Source organism: Girardinichthys multiradiatus, chromosome 8 (assembly GCF_021462225.1).
Source record: "Girardinichthys multiradiatus isolate DD_20200921_A chromosome 8, DD_fGirMul_XY1, whole genome shotgun sequence".
NCBI classification, from domain to species: Eukaryota; Metazoa; Chordata; class Actinopteri; order Cyprinodontiformes; family Goodeidae; genus Girardinichthys; species Girardinichthys multiradiatus.
Genome location: NC_061801.1, coordinates 22,221,186 through 22,245,505, shown reverse-complemented (window position 1 = coordinate 22,245,505; position 24,320 = coordinate 22,221,186). Strand labels below are relative to the sequence as shown.

The 24,320-nt window shown below is 40.5% G+C and overlaps 1 protein-coding gene across 8 annotated transcripts in view; it reads left to right on the top strand.

Annotated features, from left to right (window-relative positions):
• Positions 1-20,998, top strand: part of znf618 (zinc finger protein 618) — a 69,270-nt gene extending 48,272 nt beyond the window's left edge. For 7 of the 8 annotated variants that reach the window (XM_047373136.1, XM_047373135.1, XM_047373134.1 and 4 more), the window contains 9 exons: positions 10-99; positions 1,565-1,654; positions 1,817-1,837; positions 7,515-7,592; positions 14,886-14,933; positions 15,295-15,372; positions 16,560-16,718; positions 17,166-18,265; positions 18,451-20,998. In XM_047373136.1, coding sequence (XP_047229092.1) covers positions 10-99; positions 1,565-1,654; positions 1,817-1,837; positions 7,515-7,592; positions 14,886-14,933; positions 15,295-15,372; positions 16,560-16,718; positions 17,166-18,265; positions 18,451-18,987 — 2,201 coding nt within the window. In that variant the 3' untranslated portion in view covers positions 18,988-20,998. The remainder of the gene's footprint in view (positions 1-9; positions 100-1,564; positions 1,655-1,816; positions 1,838-7,514; positions 7,593-14,885; positions 14,934-15,294; positions 15,373-16,559; positions 16,719-17,165; positions 18,266-18,450) is intronic. The other variant, XM_047373137.1, reaches the window with a different exon arrangement.
• Positions 20,999-24,320: the final 3,322 nt, after the last annotated feature.

Below are 24,320 nucleotides of genomic sequence, written 5' to 3'. Positions count from 1 at the left end.
TGCCCCCAGAAACTGGGAGCTATGTCTGCGAGTTCTGTGGGAAACAGTACAAATACTTCAACCCGTACCAGGAACATGTTGCTCTTCATACACCATTGGGTGAGTCTGATTACATCCCTAGCCACAACTACTTCATGCAACTAAAATTCCATGTAGTTGAACAATGAACAAATATGGCATAAAACGTTTGTTTTTACATTGTAGCTTTGTGAAATATACCTATAAATGAGATTGTCTTTTTTTTACGCCCTGAAAAAGTAAAAGAAAGAGAATTTTGAAGTGTTCAGTTACAATGAAAAAAGTGAAAAATTAAACCAAATGAGAATAGTGATTAGTCTAGTTGTACCTCCTTGGGTTTAATGACGCTTGAAATCTGTCAAGTTTTCATTTTACTTATAAAACACATTGTTCTTTATTAATCAGGTTCCAGCTTCAAATATTTAGAAACTACCTTTGTTGGAAAAAAATCTTTTCACTTAACATTTTACATTTTGTCAACTTTCACAACACATTTGTAATTGCTGGCCAGTTCACATTTTGCTTTTAGAGGAGAAGAAATCCAACTTAGAAAGAAAAACCCAACCTAGAGCAACCAAAACATTTTCCAAACCTTTTACAATTAGCACCTCAGTAAATACTTAGTTTTCCAAATATCACCATACTAATAGACATTTTAAATATATGAATATGTAGCATTACTTAGATTTTATTAATTTAGTTGTGTTATGTGTGTTCTCAATAAATTGGCACTGGATTATTGGAAAAATTATGCCTTCCATTTGTACCCATAATTAGAAGTTTTCCAGTTTCGAGTTGAAATATGTTACAGTGAAGTCAGAAATCCAAGTTAGAGGCAAACCTAAACTCAGAATCCAATATGGCTGCTTTGCCTATAAAGATTTAGTAATGGCAGCAAAAAAAAAAACAATTTTCTTTGCACTTCTAATGATTTGTATCTAATCAGATCTTCACATACACCTTTAGTGAATGTGTTTCAGTTGTGTTTCAAAGTGCAAAAGGCAGAGAGTTACATCAGCCTGTATTGCTAATTGTAGTCAGCCTGGTCGCTGAGCATAACAACTAGGTTCAAGGTCGGAGCTGGAACTTTGTTATCTTGGGTTTGATGTCATTCCTGGATCCAAGTTCCAACTTTAGAGCTAAACAGAATATGGTATGATTAACCAACAGCGCTTGTTCCAGATTCTCAAAATGTTTTCTGCGCTATTCTACTTTAAGAAGCTTCTGACACAACAAATTTTGAACAACTCACCTTTTTGCTGTTTGTGCTTGTTAGCTATACTGTTGATTAATTTATCTTTACCTTGCAAATAATGAATACCAAAAATTCTTCTGAGGTACCAGTAAAGCCAGTCCAAATACCACTAGTGCTACTTGTCTCACAGTTTGCAGAGCAAGAATTTCATTATTATTGGTTCTTCTTTTACACTGGTGGTTTGCAGCAGTAAAGCTTTACCAAAGCATGCTTTGGTGTAACAGGTGTAACAACATATATCATAAAGTTTTAGATCGGTAGGTATATAACCCTTAGATTTTTTCATTATAGGCTCATTTGATTTGAAGACATCACGTACACAGGAATGTGCTACTCTGGATATGAGTAAATTTACTCACAGCCAAGCTAGTAAAATAAAAAGTAAGTATGGCTTTATTTCATGACCTATTGTGTATTGTTATTTGAATTTGCATGAATGATAGCTTTGTCATTTGAACACAACATAAATCCGACGACCATTGTTCTGCTATTTGTGGATGGTTACAGAAATCTGAGCTTTGTCTGTTTCTTTCTGAATTATAGGTCTGAGCAAAGCATTGAGCAGTAAGTTCTGCTTTATTCTCATGTTGCACATAAAACATGAAGGGCACACAAAAGCGCTCCAAAAACACATTTTTTAAATAGACAAATTACCTTTGTAAAGCACATGCCACTGACTCTCAAAAATACTGCTGTCATGTTTGTTTTTATAGTCAAGGTGTGGCATGGAGGGACCTACAAAATCACAGATGCTGAGAAATAATATAGCTTTGTAACTGGGCAAAGTATATTTTCACTTGATTTTTGTTTTCAGTATACACTAAATAAGAAAAACACAAATTTAACTGGGCCGGTTACAATAGGGATTTTTCATAGCATATCTATGCCATTAAAATATCTTGTCCCAGCGTTTTTTTTAGCACTAAACAAATATAAACGAACAGGAACAAATAAAATGAACACATAACTAAAATATAAATGAGTTTGAATATAGATGAGTATGTTAAAATACATGCTTTAATCTAATTTTGAGCCCACTTGTAAATTTGCTCATTCTTACCATATCTGGAAAATGTTGCAAGAGTATAAAACCTGTGCTGCTAGCATAGTGACATGAATGGAGGGATTATGATTTTTTTCATTAGCATCCACAATAAACAAGGTTTTTTTAGTTGCTTGCTTGCTTGTTGTTGGACAAATGCCAACAGTTTGTACTGTCCCGTTTTGTGGAAACGTTAAAGAATAAAATGAATATACACAAAACAATCAGTATCTGTAACATCTCCCAATGCCAAAGCAGCTCACATCTGCTTACAGTGTTGAGTCTGGTTTTAGCCCAGAGATGCTCGACAATCCTCGTTAAGCAGACAAGAATGCTAGAAGAATACTTGCAGGCGTATATATCTATATTCATGTTACCCTCAAAATGAACATTAAGTTTCAAGGGACAAAGGGGAACGTGAAACAGAGTAGCGTTAACAGGAGTAAAAGCTCTGCTGTGCTTTAAACTGGCCGGCTAACAGCTATGGTATTGAGTAAATTTGTTTGCAGTCACTTTATTCAGGCCTATGTCATTACATGATAAAGAAAAATAATAATTCTCAGCCCATTGCTGTTAGATTTGAAGTAATAAAGGACAGAGTCTAGGAGATTGCTCTTAATACCACTGCTGCTCTGGTAGACAACATGCTATATGTTTAATTCAGCATGCATTGATAAAATGATCAAATAAATGGTAATAAAGTCTTGAACAATAAAGACACCACAGAAAAAAAAATTCTCTGCCAAACACCTGCAACATGGCTGCTCATTTAGCTGCTCAGTCAGCTCAGTCTTGCCAGTTTTATGGCTCCAGACCACACCATTTAACATCCTCTTAGTCACTTTTAGACTGTCTCCCAAAAAAATTCTTGTTTGTTTTGGCTGTGTTGTCCTCATTACTTACTTTTTAGAAGAAAGCCATTATGCTGCCATGGGTACAGTTGAGATGTCTTCCTCCTAGTATTGTGCCCCCTGCTGGAAACGTTAGGAAGGTGTTCGGCTACTTCCATTTCCCTGTCATATATTTGTTAATTTTTCTTCAAAACCAGTGCACTAATAGTTGAGCTAGTGTCGAAAAGGTTATTCTTAGGTCAATAATGCAAAAAATATTAAGAGGTTTATAGTGATGAGATAAGGCATTAGATAATAATTTTGTCCCATGTAATACAGTCACAAATAACATTCAAGATGCTGCACAATCCATTTTTCTTGTCAGAGATAGATATTCTGTCACAACTTGAGTTTGCGATAGTTTCAGCTTCACTCATTTTAGCACGTTTATTGTTTTTTTTGTATATGACTTGTTGAAAATTTGGTTGCGGTCACATCACAATATCTGTGTATACATGACATACGTTCACAAACTGCATATCGATCATTAATTTTACTGGTTGAATAGACTGACCTTAATGCCCAGTGTCTGTTTTTAGTAGCTGAGATACTAAAGCTCACAGAGAGTGGTGGGGAGATTGTGTAATTATGAAGTAAGTTTCCAAAACATTTGTTATTGCAGTTTTTAGTAATAGTATGTCAATTACATATTTTCCTGACACTGTGCTGCTCAATTTGAAACATATTTCTGTGTGATTTGCTTTACATTACAGAATCCTAGACAGTACACCAACAATTGTCATAATTTGTGGGTGTTTTTGGGTTCTTCTTATTATTATTCTTGATCGGTTTTGAATCATGCTTCTGTTTATTATTTTCCTGGTCATGCTTTAGTTTTTGTCCTCTAGTTCATGTTTTGTCAAGTTAGGTTTTTGGATCTGGTTATGCTTTAATTTTATAGTTTACTAGTTGTGTTTCTATTAGTTTGTATTCAAGAGTCTCTGTTCTGCTCCAGCTACGTTTTGTTCTCTCCTGTCTGTTTTCAATCATCTTCCTTTGGTTCACCTGCACCTAGCATTCAGTCTCCTTGTTTCACCTGGTTCTTGCTCCAAACATTATGGATCACTTCACTCTGTTGTTGTTTCGAATCATGTCAAGTAAATGCCAAGCCTGCCTGTCCATGTCTGTTTTTGTCACCACCTGCGGAAGTAAGTTTCATTTATTAAACCATTTCACTTACCATCATGCTGCCTGCTCGTCTGCATTCCGGGATCCTCCGTTACACCGCACCTGACAGAATGTTTCCGCCTAACATGGACCTCGCAGATGGTAGGCAGGAAAACGCCAGAGATCGTTGGATTCAGCAGATGGAGGAGGCAATGAGACATCTGCCGCCAGATGTGGAGGTTCTGCCCTCTCCACTGCTGCTGGAGCAGAAGGAGCGTGAGGCGGTTCAGCGCCGTTCTCCGCCTGCTTCCCAGGTTGCGCACCCTGATCTGGCTGCGAAGCTGTCGTCTTCCTCCCACCGCAGAAAACGTTGGCGTGGAGCCTTTCCCTGCCTTTCAGCCGGCGAGGAGGAGTCTCCTATGGGCGCTGCGGTGACGTCTGGAGCGGTGGTTTCTCTGCCAGCTGACGTGAGGGCTGCAGCGAGTAATCCCGCGTCTTTGTCTGCCACAGCACTGTCTCCCAGGCTCGCTGCAGCTCCACCCATGCCGCCTTAACTCGCTCCAGCCCGGTGTTGTGAGGCAACACCAGACGAGCTGGAGGAGCAGTTAAGGTTTTTTGCTCGCCAAATCAAGAGCTTCAGGAGGACCAGCCTCCTGTATTCCTCTCCTGAGCTTAGGGAGAGAATCAGGCTGATGGAGGAGGATTACGAGACAGTAGGAAGGCAGTTTTACTAACGCCCACCTCCATCCTCATCAGCTTTCCAGAGCAGTGATGCAGCTCAGTCCAAGTCAGGTCTTCAGAACGCTGCTGTAGTCCGGCCCACGTCAGGTCTTCAGAGCGCTGCTGCAGTCCGGCCCACGTCAGGTCTCACATCAGGTCTTCAGAGTGCCACTGCTGCAGCTCGGCCCACAGCAGGTCTTCAGAGCGCTGCTGCAGTCCGGCCCACGTCAGGTCTCACATCAGGTCTTCAGAGTGCCACTGCTGCAGCTCGGCCCACGTCAGATCTTCAGAGCGCTGCTGCAGTCCGGCCCACGTCAGGTCTCACATCAGGTCTTCAGAGTGCCACTGCTGCAGCTCGGCCCACAGCAGGTCCCCAGAGCGTCGCTGCTGCAGCTCTGCCCACGCCGGGTCCCCAGAGCGCCGCTGCTGCAGCTCGGCCCACGCCAGGTCTCGCAAGCGCCGCCATTGTACAGCCCAAGTCTGCCTCAACCTCCTCCAGATGCGGAAGAGGGACGCCTCGGCTCAAGTCATTGGGGGCCCCGGCGACGCCTCGGCTCAAATCATCGAGGGTCCCAGCGATGCCTCGGCTCAAGTCATCGGGGGTCTGGCTGACGCCTCAGCTCCTGCCCACGCCACAGAGGGTCTCGGTGACGCCTCAGCTCCTGCCTACGCCACAGAGGGTCTCGGTGACGCCTTAGCTCCTGCCCACGCCACAGAGGGTGTCGGCGATGCATCAGCTCCTGCTCTTGGACTGAAGGCCTTCTAGGGGATCAGCGAGAGACTGGTCCTCGTCCTGGTTCCTGTGCCCTGCAACGAGGTGTTCGTGGACGAACCGCCGCTTGAGCCTGTTGCTGAGTGGTTCGAGACGGAGCTCGTCTTCATCTTGGCCTCTGAACCCAGAGACGAGGGGTTAGAGGAGAAAGCGCCGCTGGATTCTGTCTCTGAGGGGTTCAAGGAGCAGCTTGTCCTCGTTCTGGCCTCCAAGGGTTCACCGGGCTCTGTTCCTGTCTCTGAGGGTCCCTCGGGCGCTGTTCCTGCCTCTGGAGGATCGCCAGGCACCGCTTCAGCCTCTGAGGGATCGTCAGGCACCGTGAATGCCAAGCCAGACCCCAAGCCTGACTCCAAGCCTCCGGAGTTCCACCGAGTTTCTGGAGGGTCCTCTACGCTCCATGGTTGACCTCCTGATCTGCCGTCCCGAGGGTCCTCTATTCTGCTTGGCCAACCTCCAGACCATCAGTTCCTTTGTCGCCGGCCGCCAAGGTCTCTACGTCCCTGCTGGCCTCCTTGTCTTCGCCTTCCCCCGTCGTCGCGCGGGGGGGTCTCTGCGTCTCTGTCGGCCTCCAAGTCTCCGTCTTCGCTGCCGTCACTGGCCGCCACTGTCTCTACGTCTCTCCTGGCCTCCTTGTCCTCGCCTTCACCGCTGCCGCTGGCCTCCACAGTCTCTACGCCTCTGTTGGCCTTCGCCGTCGACCGCCCAGGACTCTGTGTTGCAGGTCCTGGCGTCCGCCTGACCTTTGTGTCCATGCGGGGCGACGTCCTGGTCGCCCGCCTGAAATTTGTGTTTTGGTTTTTGTCTCTGGCCCTCCTGCCAAAAACCCTCCGCCTGCCCTGTTTGGGTTGTTCTGTTCATTCCTCGTGGAAACATTATGGATCACTTCACTATGTTGTTGTTTCGACTCATGTCAAGTTTATGCCAAGCCTGTCTTGCCTGCCTGTCCATGTCTGTTTTTGCCACCATCTGGTGAAGTAAGTTTCATTTATTAAACCATTTCACTTACCATCATGTTGCCTGCTTGTTTGCATTCCGGGGTCCTCCATTACACCGCACCTGACAACAATAGGTAGTTGAGTTAAGGCTTTGATACCGATCATTTAAAAATGCTAGAACCCTTATGTTTTACTGGTAATCAAGATATCCCTATTTGTAACATTTGACTTCTAAAATATGCAGAAAATATAAATTTACTGTGCTGTTCTACAATCTTGAATTCTGCCTACTATGTTGCAAAATACACAAGGAAATTCTAACATAATAAATAAAAATGCAAAATAAAAAGTCAACAATCATCTTTTTTAGTTTAGCAAAAATTGACAATTTCTCAAATGGTAGTGCAATTTGTTTGAGCCTCATCCCGCCTTTCCACACCATCCCCCACCTTCCCAACCCATCTTCCTGCTAATAAGCACTCAGCCTATTTAGAGCACGGCACACACTCCCATCGCAGAAGTGGGTCAAAAAAGATGAAACGAGTAGGCAGAATTAAAGCCGTATTTAAATGTAATATGACTATTTTGATCCTCATTGAGGCCTGTCAGTCTGATTGATTGCAGTGCTGCAGAATAAAATGAAATGTTTAATGGATGCCATTAATTTTGCTTCAACTTAATAGTTGTGGGTGTTCGTAGATTGAATTTAAAATATTTTGGCCTTTTGTTTTTTATGAGCATGTCACTTATTGTTTCTCCTGTTTTTCCCTTCCAGACAGCCCATTTAGGCGGAAATTAGAGAGCGCAATTCAGACCAGTTTGGTTGACACAAACAGTTCGCAGAACTCAAGTGGTAAGCACTTAGTCTCTTCTTTTGTGCATTAGTAACAGTGCGTGGAAATGTATTATTTCTACTCAAAGTGGGAGAGGTATTTTATGTTCTAAGCAGATATTTGTTTCTGTCTGCTTCACATGCTCTCAGCAGATATTGTTTTGCTACTTATTGCCAGACTGAAAATTGAAATGGAGGCAGTGTATAGAGGTTTGAATGACCTATCTTGCATCAATTGTTACTATATAAAACTCAATTCCAAGAGCTGAAAATAATATTATTCATCTCCACACTCTGATCATGAAACTAGAGACCTTTTTGAAAATCATGTTTTGTCTTTGACGAACAGCTACTTTACATTACCTCAGATTTTCAAAAAGAGAGTACTATCCTCTTCTAGTGGAAAAGTAGTTGGTGAAAAACAGTATATAAAAACAGAGCACAATGATGTGCAAAACATTTCAAGTCTATTCATTTCAAAATAGTACAAAGACAACATCCAGTCTTGATTCTGAGAAATGTTATTTTTAAATGTTTACTCTTTTTAAAATAGATGCTAACCACATATTTAAAAATAACTTGGACCAGGGTGTGTTTTACCACTCTGTTGCATTACTACTACTTATTTAAACAGAACTCTTGGCTTAGTGTTTATAAGCAATGGGAAGCTATTCAGTTTTGATTATAAAATTAAAAGTTTTTCCCTAAATTTTGGATTTTACCATCTAATAGTTTACAGCACTTTATAATTCTCTATGTTTATTCATTGGAGAACAAGTTTGGACTGGAGTTAGACCAATTTACAGAAACAGTTCCAGTCAGAAGTTGACATGCACTTATTATGGGTATAAATGTTGTATTGATTTGGATCTTACAATAATTTATTTAAAAATAGATTAATTTAGTTCTGTTTGTAATCAGCAAATAAAATATAGGTGCACACGTTTGTATTTCTATTGGACTTTCTTCCACACAAGGTCAAAATTACATGCTCGAAATATATACCTGCGCCATCTCTAATATTTGGCTAAACGTCCTTCTGCACTTTGACCACACAGCCAATATATCAACCATCTGCCGGTGTAATCCTGCCTGGATCTTTGACTACTCTTTTTGGCAACATTGGTAGAGGTCGTTTATATCGGTTTGTGTCCTGTCACTGAAGCACTGACCGCATATTTCCTTTAAGGTTGAGGCCATAGTTTTAGGATGATCATTCCAGAAGCTTAATGTTGGCCAACATTATCTATTTCAAAACCACTTTTGATGAATACTTGGGATGATTGTTTGTTGGAGCATCAGCAAGTTTCAGTAACTTCATCCAAACTGTCACCTACAAATTAAATAAGGTAGGTCATGATGTTAAAGGAGTCAAAGGAACTTATCGTTGACTTTCGGAGATGTAAACAGGACACAGCCCATCACCATCAACGGGGAGAGGGTGGAGATGGTGCCGGACTTCAGGTTCCTGGGCACCCACATCAGCGAGGATCTGACGTGGACTACTAACTCTACAGCGATCCTGAAGAAGGCGCAACAGAGACTGTACTTCCTGAGGATTCTCAGGAAGAACAACCTGTGACCAGAGCTGCTGCTGTCCTACCGCTGCTCTGTGGAGTCGGTGCTGAGCTGCGGCATCTCGCTGTGGTTCTCCAGCTGCACTGCAGCAGAGAGGAAGCAGCTCCAACGGGTCATCGACATTGCCCAGAGACTGACTGGCTGCCCTCTCCCCTCCCAGGAGGAGATTTACTTCACCCGCTGCCTCAAGAGAGCCCGCAGCATCATCAGGGATACCCAGTCTCTATCTTTTTCAACTGCTCCCCTCTGGGAGGCGTTTCAGGACAAAAACAAACAGACTAAAAAACAGCTTTTTTCCGAGAGCTGTTGTTGCCCTGAACACCTCATGTACACTGTAACAACTGTTACTGTCAATAATGACATAAACAGTAAATACATTCTGTGCAATTTCTTCAACACTAAGTGCAATATGCTACCTCATGTGCAATACTGGAACAACCTGTAAATATTCATGTATATATATTTTTTTCCACCTGCACAGTCCTTCTTATAACTTTATAACTTTTTAATATTTATTTTCTTTAATTTGCACTACTTTACTGTACTGTTTTTGTTCTGTTTTGTTTTGAAATTTTCGTTGCACCCATGTGGAGCAATGACAAATAAAGAATTTTATTCTATTTTATTCTATTCTATTCTAAAGAGTTGCCTAGGTTGACAAGCCAAATACCCTTGTGATCATTTGCGACAAAGACTGAGAAATTTTGCCCGATTCAAAGTACCTGCTGTCATACATGGTGGTGATAACATCATGCTTTGTTCTGGGAAGACCTTTCCAAAACCCTAATCTTTACTCTATTGAAAATGTATGAAGAATGCTTAAAAGTAAGGTCAGTTTCATGAAACCGACCAATTTAAATAACCTCTACCATTTCTGTTGGTTTTCAAAGATCCAGCCATAGTTATGCCAGGATCTTGTCAATGCCTAAAAAAGATTTCTGTTTTCTCTGCAGTTTACCAAGTTAAATTTATCTAAATATTTATTAGGTGTGTAAGCATATATTAGACCTTTTACTGTTAATTCTCATCCTGTCCCCACATTTCTTGTTTTTAAAATTTCTGAAGTTGTATGATATGTAAACTCTCCAGACCAATAAAGTGAAGTCCGGATAAATTGTTGAAAGCCTTAAATCTTTTAGACTTTTATGTAGATGATGAGTGTTTGTAAACTTTTGGCTGCAACTGTATGGTTTTGTTAAAAGTGTAGATATGCAGTTTGGGATTGGTGGTTTTAAACTACCAAACACCCAGCTATAAAAGTGTTTGGAGACGAGCATAAATATTTTTTTTATATTTATTTTTTTTATAATCCCAAAGGGAAATTATACAAAAAAGTAATACATATATATATATATATACAGTACAGACCAAATGTTGGGACACACCTACTCATTCAAAGAGTTGTCTTTATTTTCATGACTATGAATATTGTAGCTTCACACTGAAGGCATCAAAACAATGAATTAACACATGTGGAATTATATACTGAACAAAAAAGTGTGAAACAACTGAAAACATGTTTTATATTCTAGGTTATTCAAAGTAGCCACCTTTTGCTTTGATTACTGCTCTGCACACTCTTGGCATTCTGTTGATGAGCTTCAAGAGGTAGTCACCTGAAATGGTTTTCATTTCACAGGTGTGCCCTGTCAGGTTTAATAAGTGGGATTTCAAGCCTTATAAATGGGGTTGGGACCATCAGTTGTGTTGTGCAGTAGGTGGATACAGTACACAGCTAATAGTCCTACTGAATAGACTGTTATAATTTGTATTATGGCAAGAAAAAAGCAGCTAAGTAAAGAAAAACGAGTGGCCATCATTGCTTTAAGAAATTAAGGTCAGTCAGTCCGAACAATTGGGAAAACTTTGAAAGTGTCCCCAAGTGCAGTCGCAAAAACCATCAAGCGCTACAAAGAAACTGGCTCACATGAGGACCGCCCCAGGAAAAGAAGACCAAGAGTCACCTCTGCTGCAGACGATAAGTTCATCCGAGTCACCAACCTCAGAAATCGCAGGTTAACAGCAGCTCAGATTAGAGAACAGGTCAATGCCACACAGAGTTCTAGCAGCAGACACATCTCTAGAACAACTGTTAAGAGGAGACTGTGTGAATCAGGCCTTCGTGGTAAAATAGCTGCTAGGAAACCACTGCTGCGGACAGGCAACAAGCAGAAGAGACTTGTTTGGATAAAGAACACAAGGAATGGACATTAGACCAGTGGAAATCTGTGCTTTGGTCTGATGAGTCCAAGTTTGAGATCTTTGGTTCCAACCACCGTGTCTTTGTGCGACGCAGAAGAGGTGAACGGATGGACTCTACATGCCTGGTTCCCACCGTGAAGCATGGAGGAGGAGGTGTGATGGTGTGGGGGTGCTTTGCTGGTGACACTGTTGGGGATTTATTCAAAATTGAAGACATACTGAACCAGGATGGCTACCACAGCATCTTGCAGCGGCATGCTATTCCATCTGGTTTTTGTTTAGTTGGACCATCATTTATTTTTCAACAGGACAATGACCCCAAACACACCTCCAGGCTGTGTAAGGGCTATTTTGACCAAGAAGGAGAGTGACGGGGTGCTGCGCCAGATGACCTGGCCTCCACAGTCACCGGACCTGACCCCAATCGAGATGGTTTGGGGTGAGCTGGACCGCAGAGTGAAGGCAAAAGGGTCAACAAGTGCTAAGCATCTCTGGGAACTCCTTCAAGACTGTTGGAAAACCATTTCAGGTGACTACCTCTTGAAGCTCATCAACAGAATGCCAAGAGTGTACGGAGCAGTAATCAAAGCAAAAGGTGGCTACTTTGAAGAACCTAGAATATAAAACATGTTTTCAGTTGTTTCACACTTTTTTGTTCAGTATATAATTCCACATGTGTTAGTTCATAGTTTTGATGCCTTCAGTGTGAAGCTACATATATATGTATATATATATATATATATATATATATCAGTAACGCACAATGGTGCATTTTAATAAGAAGTAGCAACTTATAATGTGAAAATCCGCTGAATACAAGCTAAAAATCATGTACGTAATAGAATACATCAGAAAGGCCTAAAATACATAATAAATGTACAGAAAATATAAAATTTTATGCAATTTGTTTAGAACTAATAATAAGCATATAATAAAGAAATACTTATGTGTGCTCATGTATTCAAAATGTAGCTGTGAAATTATAATATGATAAAATCAGAAGATTACATGTAATTTAATAGAGAACATTTTAAACTGAAAAAGTATACAATGGGAAGAACAAGTATTTCTGCCGATTTTGCAGGTTTTCCCAGTTGTAAAGCATGTAGAAGTCTTTAATTTTTATCATAAGTACTAGGTAGGTACTTCAACTGTGAATGACGGAATCTATAACAAAAATCCAGAAAATCACGTTGTGTGATTTTTAAGTAATTAATTTGCATTTTATTGCATGACATAAGTATTTGATCACCCAATCAGTAAGATCTCAGCTCTTACAGGCCTGTTAGGTCTTTTTTAAGATGCACTTCTGTTCTCTACTTATTATCTGTATTAACTGCACCTGTTTGATCTCATTATCTGGTTAAAAGACACCTGTCCACTCAAACTCCAACCTCTCCACGATGGCCAAAACCAGAGAGCTGTGTAAGGACATCAGGGATAAAATAATAGATCTACAAAAGGCTGGGATGGGCTACAGGAAAATAGCCGAGCAGCTTGGTGAGAAGGCAACAACTGTCGGCCCAATTATAAGAAAATGGAAGAAGTTCAAGATGACGATCAATCTCCCTCAGTCTGGGGCTCCGTGCAAGATCTCACTTCGTGGGGCACCAATGATCATGAGGAAGGTGAGGAATCAGCCTAGAACTACAAGGCAGGACCTAGTCAATGACCTGAAAAGAGCTGGGACCACAGTCTTAAAGAAGACCATTAGTAACACACTAAGCTGCCACTAAACTCCACTCGCCGTGTTTAGAGGAAGAAGGATGAGTACAACCCTAAGAACACCATACCTACGGTGAAGCATGGAGGTGGAAACATCATTCCTTGGGGATGCTTTTCTGCAAAGGGGACAGGACGACTGCACCGTATTGAGGGACGGATGGATGGGGCCATGTATCGGGAGATCTTAGCCAACAACCTCCTTCCCTCAGTAAGGGAATTGAAGATGGGTCGTGGCTGGGTCTTCCAGCATGACCATGACCCGAAACACACAGACAGGGCAACTAAGGAGTGGCTCTGTAAGAAGCATCTCAAGGTCCTAAAGTGGCATAGCCAGTTTCCAGACCTGAACTCAATTAAAAATCTTTGGAGGGAGCTGAAAGTCCGTATTTCCCAGCAACAGCCCAGAAACCTGAAGGATCTGGAGAAGATCTATATGGAGGAGTGTACTGCTGCAGTGTGTGCAAACCTCGTCAAGAACTACAGGAGACTTCTCATATCTGTAATTGCAAACAAAGGTTTCTGTCACAAATATTCAGTTTTGTTTTTCTGATGTATCAAATACCTATTTCATGTAATAAAATTCAAATTAATTACTTAAAAATCACACAATGATTTTCTGGATTTTTGTTTTTGATTCCGTCACTCACAGTTGAAGAGTACCTATGATAAAAATTAAAAACTCCTCCATGCTTTGCAAGTGGGAAAAGCTGACAAATCGGCAATGTATCAAATACTTGTTCTCCCCACTGTACTAATAATATGGAAACACCTGGCAGCACAGTTTATCAATGGAACCCCCCTGGACTTCCAGCAGAGACATCCCAAGACATGATTCACAGTAAAAGTAAAAGTGAAAAACAAAAAACATAGCCAGATTAGTCTTTATCATTTGTAGGTTCAAGGAACAAGAGAGACAAAAATAAACCCAAGGGATTGTTGGATTTTCTATACTTCCATTTTTAATTGGGCAAGGATTGACTAACTAGAGGATGTTGCATTTACTTATTTTTAAATGCAGAGATTTAGTCAGTTTATACTGCTACACAATAAATAATCCTGGGAGCTAGAATCATAACAACAATTATGACAGAAAATGAATGTTTTGGGATCTATAACCAAAATAGAATAGAAGTCCAGAGATTAGCAAATCATCCCAGCAGCTCAGGGCCTCCACAGCTGCCTGATATAATCCATGGTAAATAAATTCCTATTTACAAAGCAAAGGGTCATACAATAACATCACATCTTTTTTGCAAACATGGTCACCGGTAAAAGCTCCGAGAAGTTCATTTTATGAGGACATGACGAAATCTTGGTCATGTGAGAGAAAGTTTAATGGTTTTGGTTGGGTATTGGTGACTGAGGTAAACATTAGCTGCCATGTAATCATGTAGAAGCCACCAGACCAAAACACAGCAGATTATTAGCTTAGTATTATTATTTGCTTTTAAGGACATGGAAGTTAAATTTGATAGCATGATTATAGGCTATTTGCTTCTGTAGTTATAGGATCTAAGATTAAAGCTGGTCATAGAAACTATATCTGTACTATATCAAAGCATGGCTCTCAAAGTGAAAGCCTTTTCATGTTTTATTAGGCTGCATTTTGGTTTTGCTCTCAGAAAAGCATTTACACCAATCTGTTATTTGATACTGTTGTTTTTAAATAAGTCCACCTGGAATTATTGTTGCACAAATAAAACCAGAGTCTGGACTTTGATGGGTTTAATGAAGAAAGGTAAAGAGTGATGCAGAAAGTCCTGCACCACTGTGTCTGTAGCTTTAAATTATTCCCTATACTCTTTTCAGCAGGAACGCCTAGCCCCCTGGTGGCCACCACCTTCTCTACAACCCAAAGTAAGTTCCAGTGCTTAAAATTGATATTCTACTGTTTCTCTGAAGTGTAATTTTCTATATATAAAAAAAAGTAGATTTCTGTTTAAGTTAAAATGTAAATGTTGTTTTTCTGTTATTTTGTTCCTTTACTAAAGTCTTAAAGACTAAAGCAGCCTAAAACATTCACAAATTTAAGAGATGCTACCATAGTTTGAATAACAGTAACCTGCAAACACCCTAAAGAGCTACATGATGTTAGAGCTGAATTTCACCAATCTACAATAGAGCCAGGAGAATAATACCCAGGTTGACAGATGAACAGTATTTTTATTATTCAGATGACAAAGAGTCAACAGTCTTCTGGGCATTGTGATCTTTTTAGAGCCCTACACTTGTGGTGCCTGTGGCATCCAGTTCCAGTTCTACAACAACCTCCTGGAGCACATGCAGTCGCACGCTGGTGAGTTTACGACTACAGATGAGCCTTGATCTTAACATAGAAAGAAACGAATAATATACACAAGACCTCACTGGCAAATCTTTTTTTTTTTTTACACATGCTCTTCTTTACTAATTGAGATGTAGGTTTTAAAGTTGTTGTGCTGAACATTAATGCAGAGAGTTCTAAGAAAGAGATTATCATGAGGGTTGTTGCAGATCTGGATCTGAAGCTGCTGTAATCTTTGTCTTGTTGCAAAACAGTTTAACAATCATACATTTAATCAGGTGGGTGTTTTTTTTGGTCAGTTGACGCCTTTTTCAGTCTTTACCCACATGCCATATTATTTCGTTCTGTCGTGTTTTTTTTTTTCTCTGTACCCGTAAACAAACCATTTTGTGCCCGTATACTTCAGATACTGTATAATAAAGTGGTAAGAAGTATATTCATATGTCTCTTCGTAGTTAGGTGCTTTTGATACATTTTGGAGACAGACTATCATAGAAATGCTTAAATCTGATATAATTTAATTGTATTGTATATCATTATAAAATCCTTTTATAATATAACCTATTTCAATTGATTGTGGCTCAAATCTCTGTTTGGTCCCTTTTCGTTACTATGACTCCCGCTCAAACCAAAAGAACTCAGAGCGACGTCCTGCTAATCAATGTTATTGATTTTAATCACATTACCACGTTTTCTTACATCAGACTATGAATAGATTATAGAGTTGCTTCGAATCAATTGTTGTCATAGACGGTAACAAACATCCCCAAGGAGGGGACAAACTGATGCATGATGGGTGATGATCAGTAGAATTGCTCTTTTAGGAAAGCTATAAAGCTGAATTTTGACTCCTGTAGGTACAGGTTAATTGAAGAAGTGGAGACGGAGCCCCAATGGTTTCTTGTGACTTAACTATTTAAAGAAGTCAGTCAATCAGTCATTTTCTATCGCTTCTTCCATAGTGGGTTGTGGGGAAGCTTGTATCGTGGGGAAACCCAGCACTGCGTCTCTATGAAGTTGAGTTGCAAAATTTGCACCACTGATTGGAAACATAATTCATTTATCAATCACTCAAAAAATATCAAGCACAGAATTTTTATGTATTTTAATATTTTGTTCATCCATACCATTTTGTACCATTGTTTGTTTACAGTTTATCTACTGGAACTCTACTTTTTCTTCCATCTGTCTATTTTCAGCTGATAATGAGAACCACACCAAAGGGGACTCTCCCAAAACCTCTTCAGCTTCGGGTCCTCAAGAGCAGCTGTGGAGAGGGTCCCAAGCTCAGGCCCATCCCTCAGTGAAACTACAAATCCAGCCTCAAAGTATCTCTCAGAGGAACCACACACTCAGCCGTAAGTACTTCCAACTCATTAAGTCAAAGAGTGTAGAAACATAACGTGTGAACCCTTCTTTCATCTTTCTTTCTGACATCTGCAGCTATATTTGTACATTATTATTAGGGATATCTTGATTAAGATTTTTACCGATGCCAATTCAAGTAATTTTAACTTTAATTTTAATTAAGAGTTTGCCAGTACTGTGTCCCATTCTGATAGTGTTTTCTTGACAGCACCATATATTTTGCACAAACTAAAGATTCTGCAGGACAAACTTAAATTTTGAATCTAATCCACAAAAAACCCTAATTTGGTTACATGTTATTTTCAGGATATGCTTTGCTACATTTTTGTTTTTCCAGCATACCAAATTTTAGAATCAACCTATCAAATATGGAAAATATTAATACAAATTATCTCTGCTTTTTTTTCCTGTTAATCCGTCTGTGACTGAACTGGCAGAGAATAACGGGCTACCTGAGAAGGAGAGACAGCAGGTGGCTGAGCGCCTATTACGGGTAATGTGCTCTGACCTGAACATGCTCAATGTGCTAAACAGCAAAGACTTCCTAAAGCTGGCTCAGACCCTTGTGGACACAGGGGCTCGTCATGGTGCCTACTCCACCCGTGATGCTCTTGGCAACATGAGTGCCTTGGCACTGCGCCAGCTGCCCCGCATGTACAACCAGGTGAAAGTCAAAGTCACATGTGCCCTGGGCTCCAATGCGTCACTGGGCATCGCCGTGACCTGCCACTCCCAGACCTCAGGTCCAGATGCCTGCTATGTTCTCACAGCCTACCAGGTGGAGGGGTCCCGGCTCAAACGTTACGTGCTCGGTGTAAGGGAGGCAGAGCTGAGGGAGGGGCCTGAGCAGATTCACCACTGGGTGCAGAACGTGCTGTCTGAGTTTGTCATGTCAGACATTCGAACTGTTTATGTTTCCGAGCCTCGACTGTGGGCAGCCGGATTTGCAGGATCACCACTAGGGGGTGGTGGCCGGGGCAGGATATGCTTGCGGTGTGCAGGGTGTTCGCTCGGCGCTGTTGTTCAGGCAGTTCTTGGGAAACGCAGCCTCCAGGCTCGAGGGCTTCATGAGTTAGCCGAGCTTCTTTCAACCTGCAGAGATATCGCCTCTTCTACTACGCTGGCTCATCGTGAGGAACAGTGCTTCAACACGTCCACAAGCACAACTGAGGAAAGTACACAGGGCTCCCCTGCACAATGTCCCACACCGCCGTGCTGGGATCGCATGGCAGAAGCCCTCTTGCAGGTCCACGCACACTTTGAACACATTTGTGAGGCCTATGGCCGCAGTAAGTCCACAGCTCCACTTCTTCAAGGACTTAATAAGCATCTGCTAAGCACTCTGGCTTGTCTGCTGGCACCTCTTCGCCTGGCAGCTCTGGAGCTGAGCAGCCAGAGGAGACCAACCTTACAGCTGGTACTGCCAGTCTACCTTCGTTTGGAAAAGTTCTTCACATCTAAAGCTGGGGAGGCCGGAACCGGCACAGCTAGCAAACTCTGCCACTATTTCCTTGAAGCACTCAAGGAAAATTTTAAGGTACCAAATTAATAATGTTTACTCAGTGTTTTTTGAACTGCATTTTTCTTAAAATATGCTTCTGTAACTTGACAAAATGGGAAAAGGAGGGGTGTGAATACATGTAAAAGGCACTTTTAGCTGGTAATTATTAATTCTGCTTGGTATTAACTTAAATAATCAGTGATATTTTTCTCTGTCTACAGGTTGAAAGAGCTCATCAGGTAGCCATGGTCCTGGACCCACAGCTCAAGCTGCGTTCAGTGCCAGCCTACCAGCATGAGGACATCATTTCCCGTGCCTGTGAAATGGCTGCTGAAACCAGGGATGGTGGTATGAGTGGTGGTGGTTCAGGTGGAGAAGAGCGGGATGGAGATGGACCCCCCACCCCTAAAATAAGCCGCATGGATGGTGCTGGAAGCAACGGCGGACCCTCAAGAGGTTCCTCCCTGGTTTCTGGGACTGATGAAGGTTCGGGCCAGGTTAGACAAGAGATTTTTCAGTACCTGGCCGAACCTCCTGTCCAAGGTACGCCTGACCTGTTCCAGTACTGGAGCTCAACAGTGATTGAGAAGTTCCCCAGGCTCGCTCGCTTGGCACTGTGGCTCCTCGCTGTGCCAGCGGTGGGCATACGCAGTGAGTGTGTGACTGTGTGTGAACAAAGTCTGGCAATGAAGAGGAGGCAGCAGGTCACTGCTGAGGAGATGAACAAACTCATTTTCCTTCGCTCTAATATGGGTTAGAAAAGCAACCCAACAACCCCTAATCAACCAAACCATCATCCACCAATGACTAAGACACATATTTATTTACTGTAGGTTTAGATAAACTGTAAACATCAGTGTGCAAGAAAACTAAGCACTCCTCAAGGCAGAATAATACAGAAAAACTCACACTGCAAAGACGTCAAACACCTATAAAATTAAATGGCTTTTTACATATTTTGTGAGGACTGGACAGTTGTAAAGTACAGAGAGCAAAGCGCATGAGTGGAATGGTATCTCTCAGAAGACAAGACAGTACTGTTTGGTCCGCTGCCCTTGGTTCAGGACGCATGTGTGAGCAGGAAGAATTTCATCTGTCATAGTCAGTGATTTGAATTACTCCAGCCTAATAATTAAGCTTCTACAAGGCTACGATGCTGTTACTCTCACTGGTTGACAACATTTTCAGGTAATTACAGCTCTCACTGCTTCGGTCTACTGTCAAACACATCTGAAAAAAACAAACCTACTTCTCAAAACCGTTCAGGAGGGAGATAACGGCAAACTACTGTAGCAGTGAATTTACGGTGTATGATGAAAGAATTATGTAGTGAATCTTCACTGGCAATGCATCTCCGAAAATCAGGTGCACTAGGTTTAGGATTTTCCTACACAGCTCACTGAAAAGTAAAATACTGCAGCTTAGTCAACATTGGACAATAGGTGGAAAACAGAGCTTAGTTGTTGCAGATGCGTTGATGGCCAAACAATGTAGCATTGGAGGATTTGCATGGACTGCATGCATTTTTTCTCAATCGAAAAGGTAACTGACTTTTTGTGATGCTTTCCTTTTTGCTTACAAAGTGTGAAGAAAATAATGAAATTGTTGTCTTTGCTTTTTGATATACAAGTCAAACTATTAGACTTGCACAGAAAAGTTGAAATGAATAGATTTAAGCAGAAGGGTTAAAAGAGGAAAGCATCAAATTAAATGGTTTTATTTTCATTACTTTTTTAATGAAATTGTTCAGTCATACCTATTATAGCTGTGTTGCTCCCAAAATGAATACCATAACATTATTAAATAATATGTTTTATTGTTTTAAAACAGCACAATCCTGCTATTATATTACTTAAAAACATTATAGGGTTGATTTGAATAGCGTAACGGTAATTTCCACTGCTGGTAATTCAGGAATGCAACATCACTCTGTATCCACAATCAACTATAAGTAGCATCAATGCACTTCTTTTCACATTCACACGTTGTACCTGTGCGTTACTATCAGATGAACATCATTCATTTGGTGAGCTTGCTTGCACATCTTTTTTCCATAATTGCATCTTTTAGCATGTGTATTTATTTTTTGAAGCTCGGTGAGAAGAAAAATACTGTCCATTGAAAGTTTGTTAGTTTGTTCTGTTGTTGCTTCCTAGTTTTATCATTCTAATACAAACATTGTCTTCCTATTTTGAGCTATACATTTCCATTTTTAAGGCAATAAGCTTTAATACAGCACACAGCTCCCGTTATCTGACTGTTCTCATGGCGAAATAGTCATTATTTCCACATCAAATCGTTTTAACGTTTGTAAAATCCATAGGATTTTCTCAGGAAGGAGCACATCCGAGCAGGCACCGCCACTTTTTCCTCACTGTACCTAAAGGAAACCAAACTGTGACCTCAGTGCTGAGGTGGATACCGAAACCACGGCTTTGTTTTCAACCATTCCACCCAAAATACAGCCGGTGCCCTCATAAAGCATGAAAAGGAGAGACACCAAGGGTGTGTTTTTTTTGTCTACCAGTGTATTAACTAGAGTTAACACAGGTGTATTCATGAAGTGAGTGTACATTTAATTGTGCTAATACCTCCTTGAACGGCTTGGAAGAATGGAAACTGCTGTTTGTTGCCTTTGGTAATAACTATTCAAGCGCTAGTTTGTTCTCTTTGCTTTTGGGCCTTAAGTCTCTTCCATGACTCCACCTGTAACCCCTTAGTTATCTTGCCTTTGTTTTATAAATTAATTGCCTTATTTTGATTGCTTTATGTTAAGCTTTTGCTTGTCTTCTGTCCAATCATGTTGACTTTATAGCTGGAAACAGCAACCTCTAGTGTCCACATGGTGAATTTTTATTTTTATTTTGTACAGCTGTGTTACTTAACAAGTGCTTTATTTATGTTTATTAGGTGGAATCATCTGAGCATGTATGCTCATAAAACAGGTCAGTAATAATTTAAGCATTAACAAAGGTATCCACTGTATAAATGAACATACAATTGCTCTTTATGAGCATTGAATTTGAATATTTAGACTTTTTTAATGGTGTCACACCAAAAGACGTTTCAAAACTGATACTGTGAGTTGAGATTGTATTTTCACACAGCTTGAATTTTGCTTTTTAATCCTAAATGCTGCAGTGCAGTTATTTATTTTCTCTTTTTTTCCCACAAAGTAACTCTTAACTTTTTAAAATAATAGAACTAACATTTTTCCTTAAATTCCCGTACCATCTTAAACAGTGTAATATGTCTTTTTGTCAGTTTTGCAGCTTTCAGGCAGTGTCTCATTCATTTCAGGTGAAGCCTGTATGGGAGGATTCATTTAGACATTCGTACCCTATTTCAGCGCGACAACAGCACCATGGGTTACAGTGCCTTACGAAAGTACTCGGCACCCTTGAACTTTTCAACATCTTGCCACATTTCAGGCTTCAAACATAAGGATATAAAATTCTAATTTTTTGTGAAGAATCAACAAGTGGGACACAATCGTGTAGTGGAATGAAATTTATTGGATGTGTCAAACTTTTTTAACAAATAAAAAACTGAAAAGTGGGGCGTGCAATATTATTTGGTCACCTTGCGTTAATACTTTGTAGCGCCACCCTTTGCTGCAATTACAGCTGCAAGTCGCTTGGGGCATGTCCCTCCTGACAAAAAGCAGGCCCAAACCATGATGCTGCCACCACCATGTTTGACAGTGGGGATGGTGTGTTCAGGGTGATGAGCTGTGTTGCTTTTATGCCAAACATATTGTTTTGCATTGTGGCCAAACAGTTCGATTTTGGTTTCATCTGACCAGCGCACCTTCTTCTACATGTTTGGTGTGTCTCCCAGGTGGCTTGTGGTAAACTTTAAATGAGACTTTTTATGAATATCTTTGAGAAATTACTTTCTTCTTGCCACTCTTCCATAAAGGCCAGATTTGTGCAGTGTACGACTGATTGTTGTCCTATGGACAGACTCTCCCACCTCAGTTGTAGATCTCTGCAGTTCATCCAGAGTGATCATGGGCCTCTTGGCTGCATCTCTGTTCAGTCTTCTCCTTGATCGAGATGAAAGTTTAGAGGGACGGCCGAGTCTTGGTAGATTTGCAGTGGTCTGATACTCCTTCCATTTCAATATGATTGCTTGCACAGTGCTCCTTGGGATGTTTAAAGCTTGGGAAATCTTTTTGTATCCAGATCTGGCTTTAATCGTCTCCACAACAGTATCTCGGACCTGCCTGGTGTGTTCCTTGGTCTTCATGATGCTCTCTGCGCTTTGAACAGAACCCTGAGACTATCACAGAGCAGGTGCATTTATACGGAGACTTGATTACACACAGGTGGATTCTATTTATCATCATCAGTCATTTGGGACAACATTGGATCATTCAGAGATCCTCACTGAACTTCTGGAGTGAGTTTGCTGCGCTGAAAGTAAAGGGGCCGAATAATATTGCACGCCCCACTTTTCAGTTTTTTATTTTTTAAAGTTTGACACATCCAATAAATTTCATTCCACTTCATGATTGTGTCCCACTTGTTGTTGATTCTTCACAAAGAATTAGAATTTTATATCTTTATGTCTGAAGCCTGAAATGTGGAGGAGTACTTTCGCAAGGCACTGTAACTGTTGCACAAACACTGATGTACTGTACTCAGAAGCAGAATCCCCATAACAACACTGTTAGCACTCACTTTTGCACAAACAGCATAACACTAACGGAGTTCCCAGGGATCATAGGAAGGCTGAGGGCAGGGCTGTTTTCTTTAAATTCAAGTGTCCAAGAAATACAAGGGCATCTGTGTGAATAGTGGCACCTTTGTGAAGCCTAAAATGAAAAAATACCTGGTTGATATTTAGTCAGAATTTCAGACCAATACCAGTTTTGTTTCAGACTGTTTATCTTTTTTTCTTTCCTTTTATGTATTAATTTTATAAAACACTAAAAAACAACAAAGATCAGAGGTTTTGCTTTGCAAGCTTTTTGTCAGCAACATATTTTGTTTCTATACTTTAGATGTTCTCACCCCCCAAGTTTGGATTTTGTGTTTTCTAAAAGCTTTGTCCCCCCTTTTATGATTTCTTAGAATTTTTTATTGTGTTCATTATATTTTAGTAAAAAAGAGAAGAAAAAAACAAAGAAAGACAAAAAAGGAAATTACTGTAGAAATCTGTTTAAAATACACTTTCAAATACCAATCCAATGTTTTACCTCAGCACTCAGAAGGCAGTATTGTAATTTTAATGAACCAGTTCATCACAGAGATGTGGGTTGGGTCAAAGAAATGGTCGGTGGTTTCAACACTTTTCCTGGGCTTTTACTGATGAAGGGATTTTTCTCACTGTTTTTAATGGGTTTTTTGGTTTGTTTTGTTTTTTTATTCAATAGGATATGCTCTGGGACAAAATGCCATTGTTGACATAAATTAATTTTCATAGAAATAGTATTCTTTTTGTTGATTAAATGAAAGGTATAACTAAGATATGCATGCTTTTAATAAGAGTAATCATATATAATGTTATTAACCAGTGTTTCTCATCAGATGAAAATTGATCTTTTTGGCTCTGAGACGATGTAACTTTGAGGTACTCTGATGACTGAATTCCTGCCTGTCACGGTGGAAGTAACTACTCTGTTTTCTGGTTGGTGTTTAGAGGTTGACATCCCTTTTCAGAGATGGACTTTGTAAATACAGGAGAACTGCTGTTTTTATGCCACAAGGGGGCGCCTTCATTCAAGAGAAAAAGTAGGGAGCACCAATAACATTATACCTCTTTTTTCTACAGTAGCATTTCAGAAAGTTTTGATATAATAGAAAAGTCATCTTAGATACTAATACTATAAAAACTGAATTTAGCTGTAAGTTTTCTTTTGTTTCAGGATTTTAACTTATTCAGATAATAAAAATTCAGTTGTGAAGTTGTGGTATATGAATGCTAACATGGAGATCTGTTCAACTAGTTTATTAATTCAGGTTAAGAACTCGGTGTTGCTTTCATCCTATTTTACAGGCATTTCTTCCTTTTTATACTCCGCTAAAAGACAAAAAAAAAAACGTTGGGTTCTGTTCAGCTCTTTTTAATCGCACTTTGGCAGCAG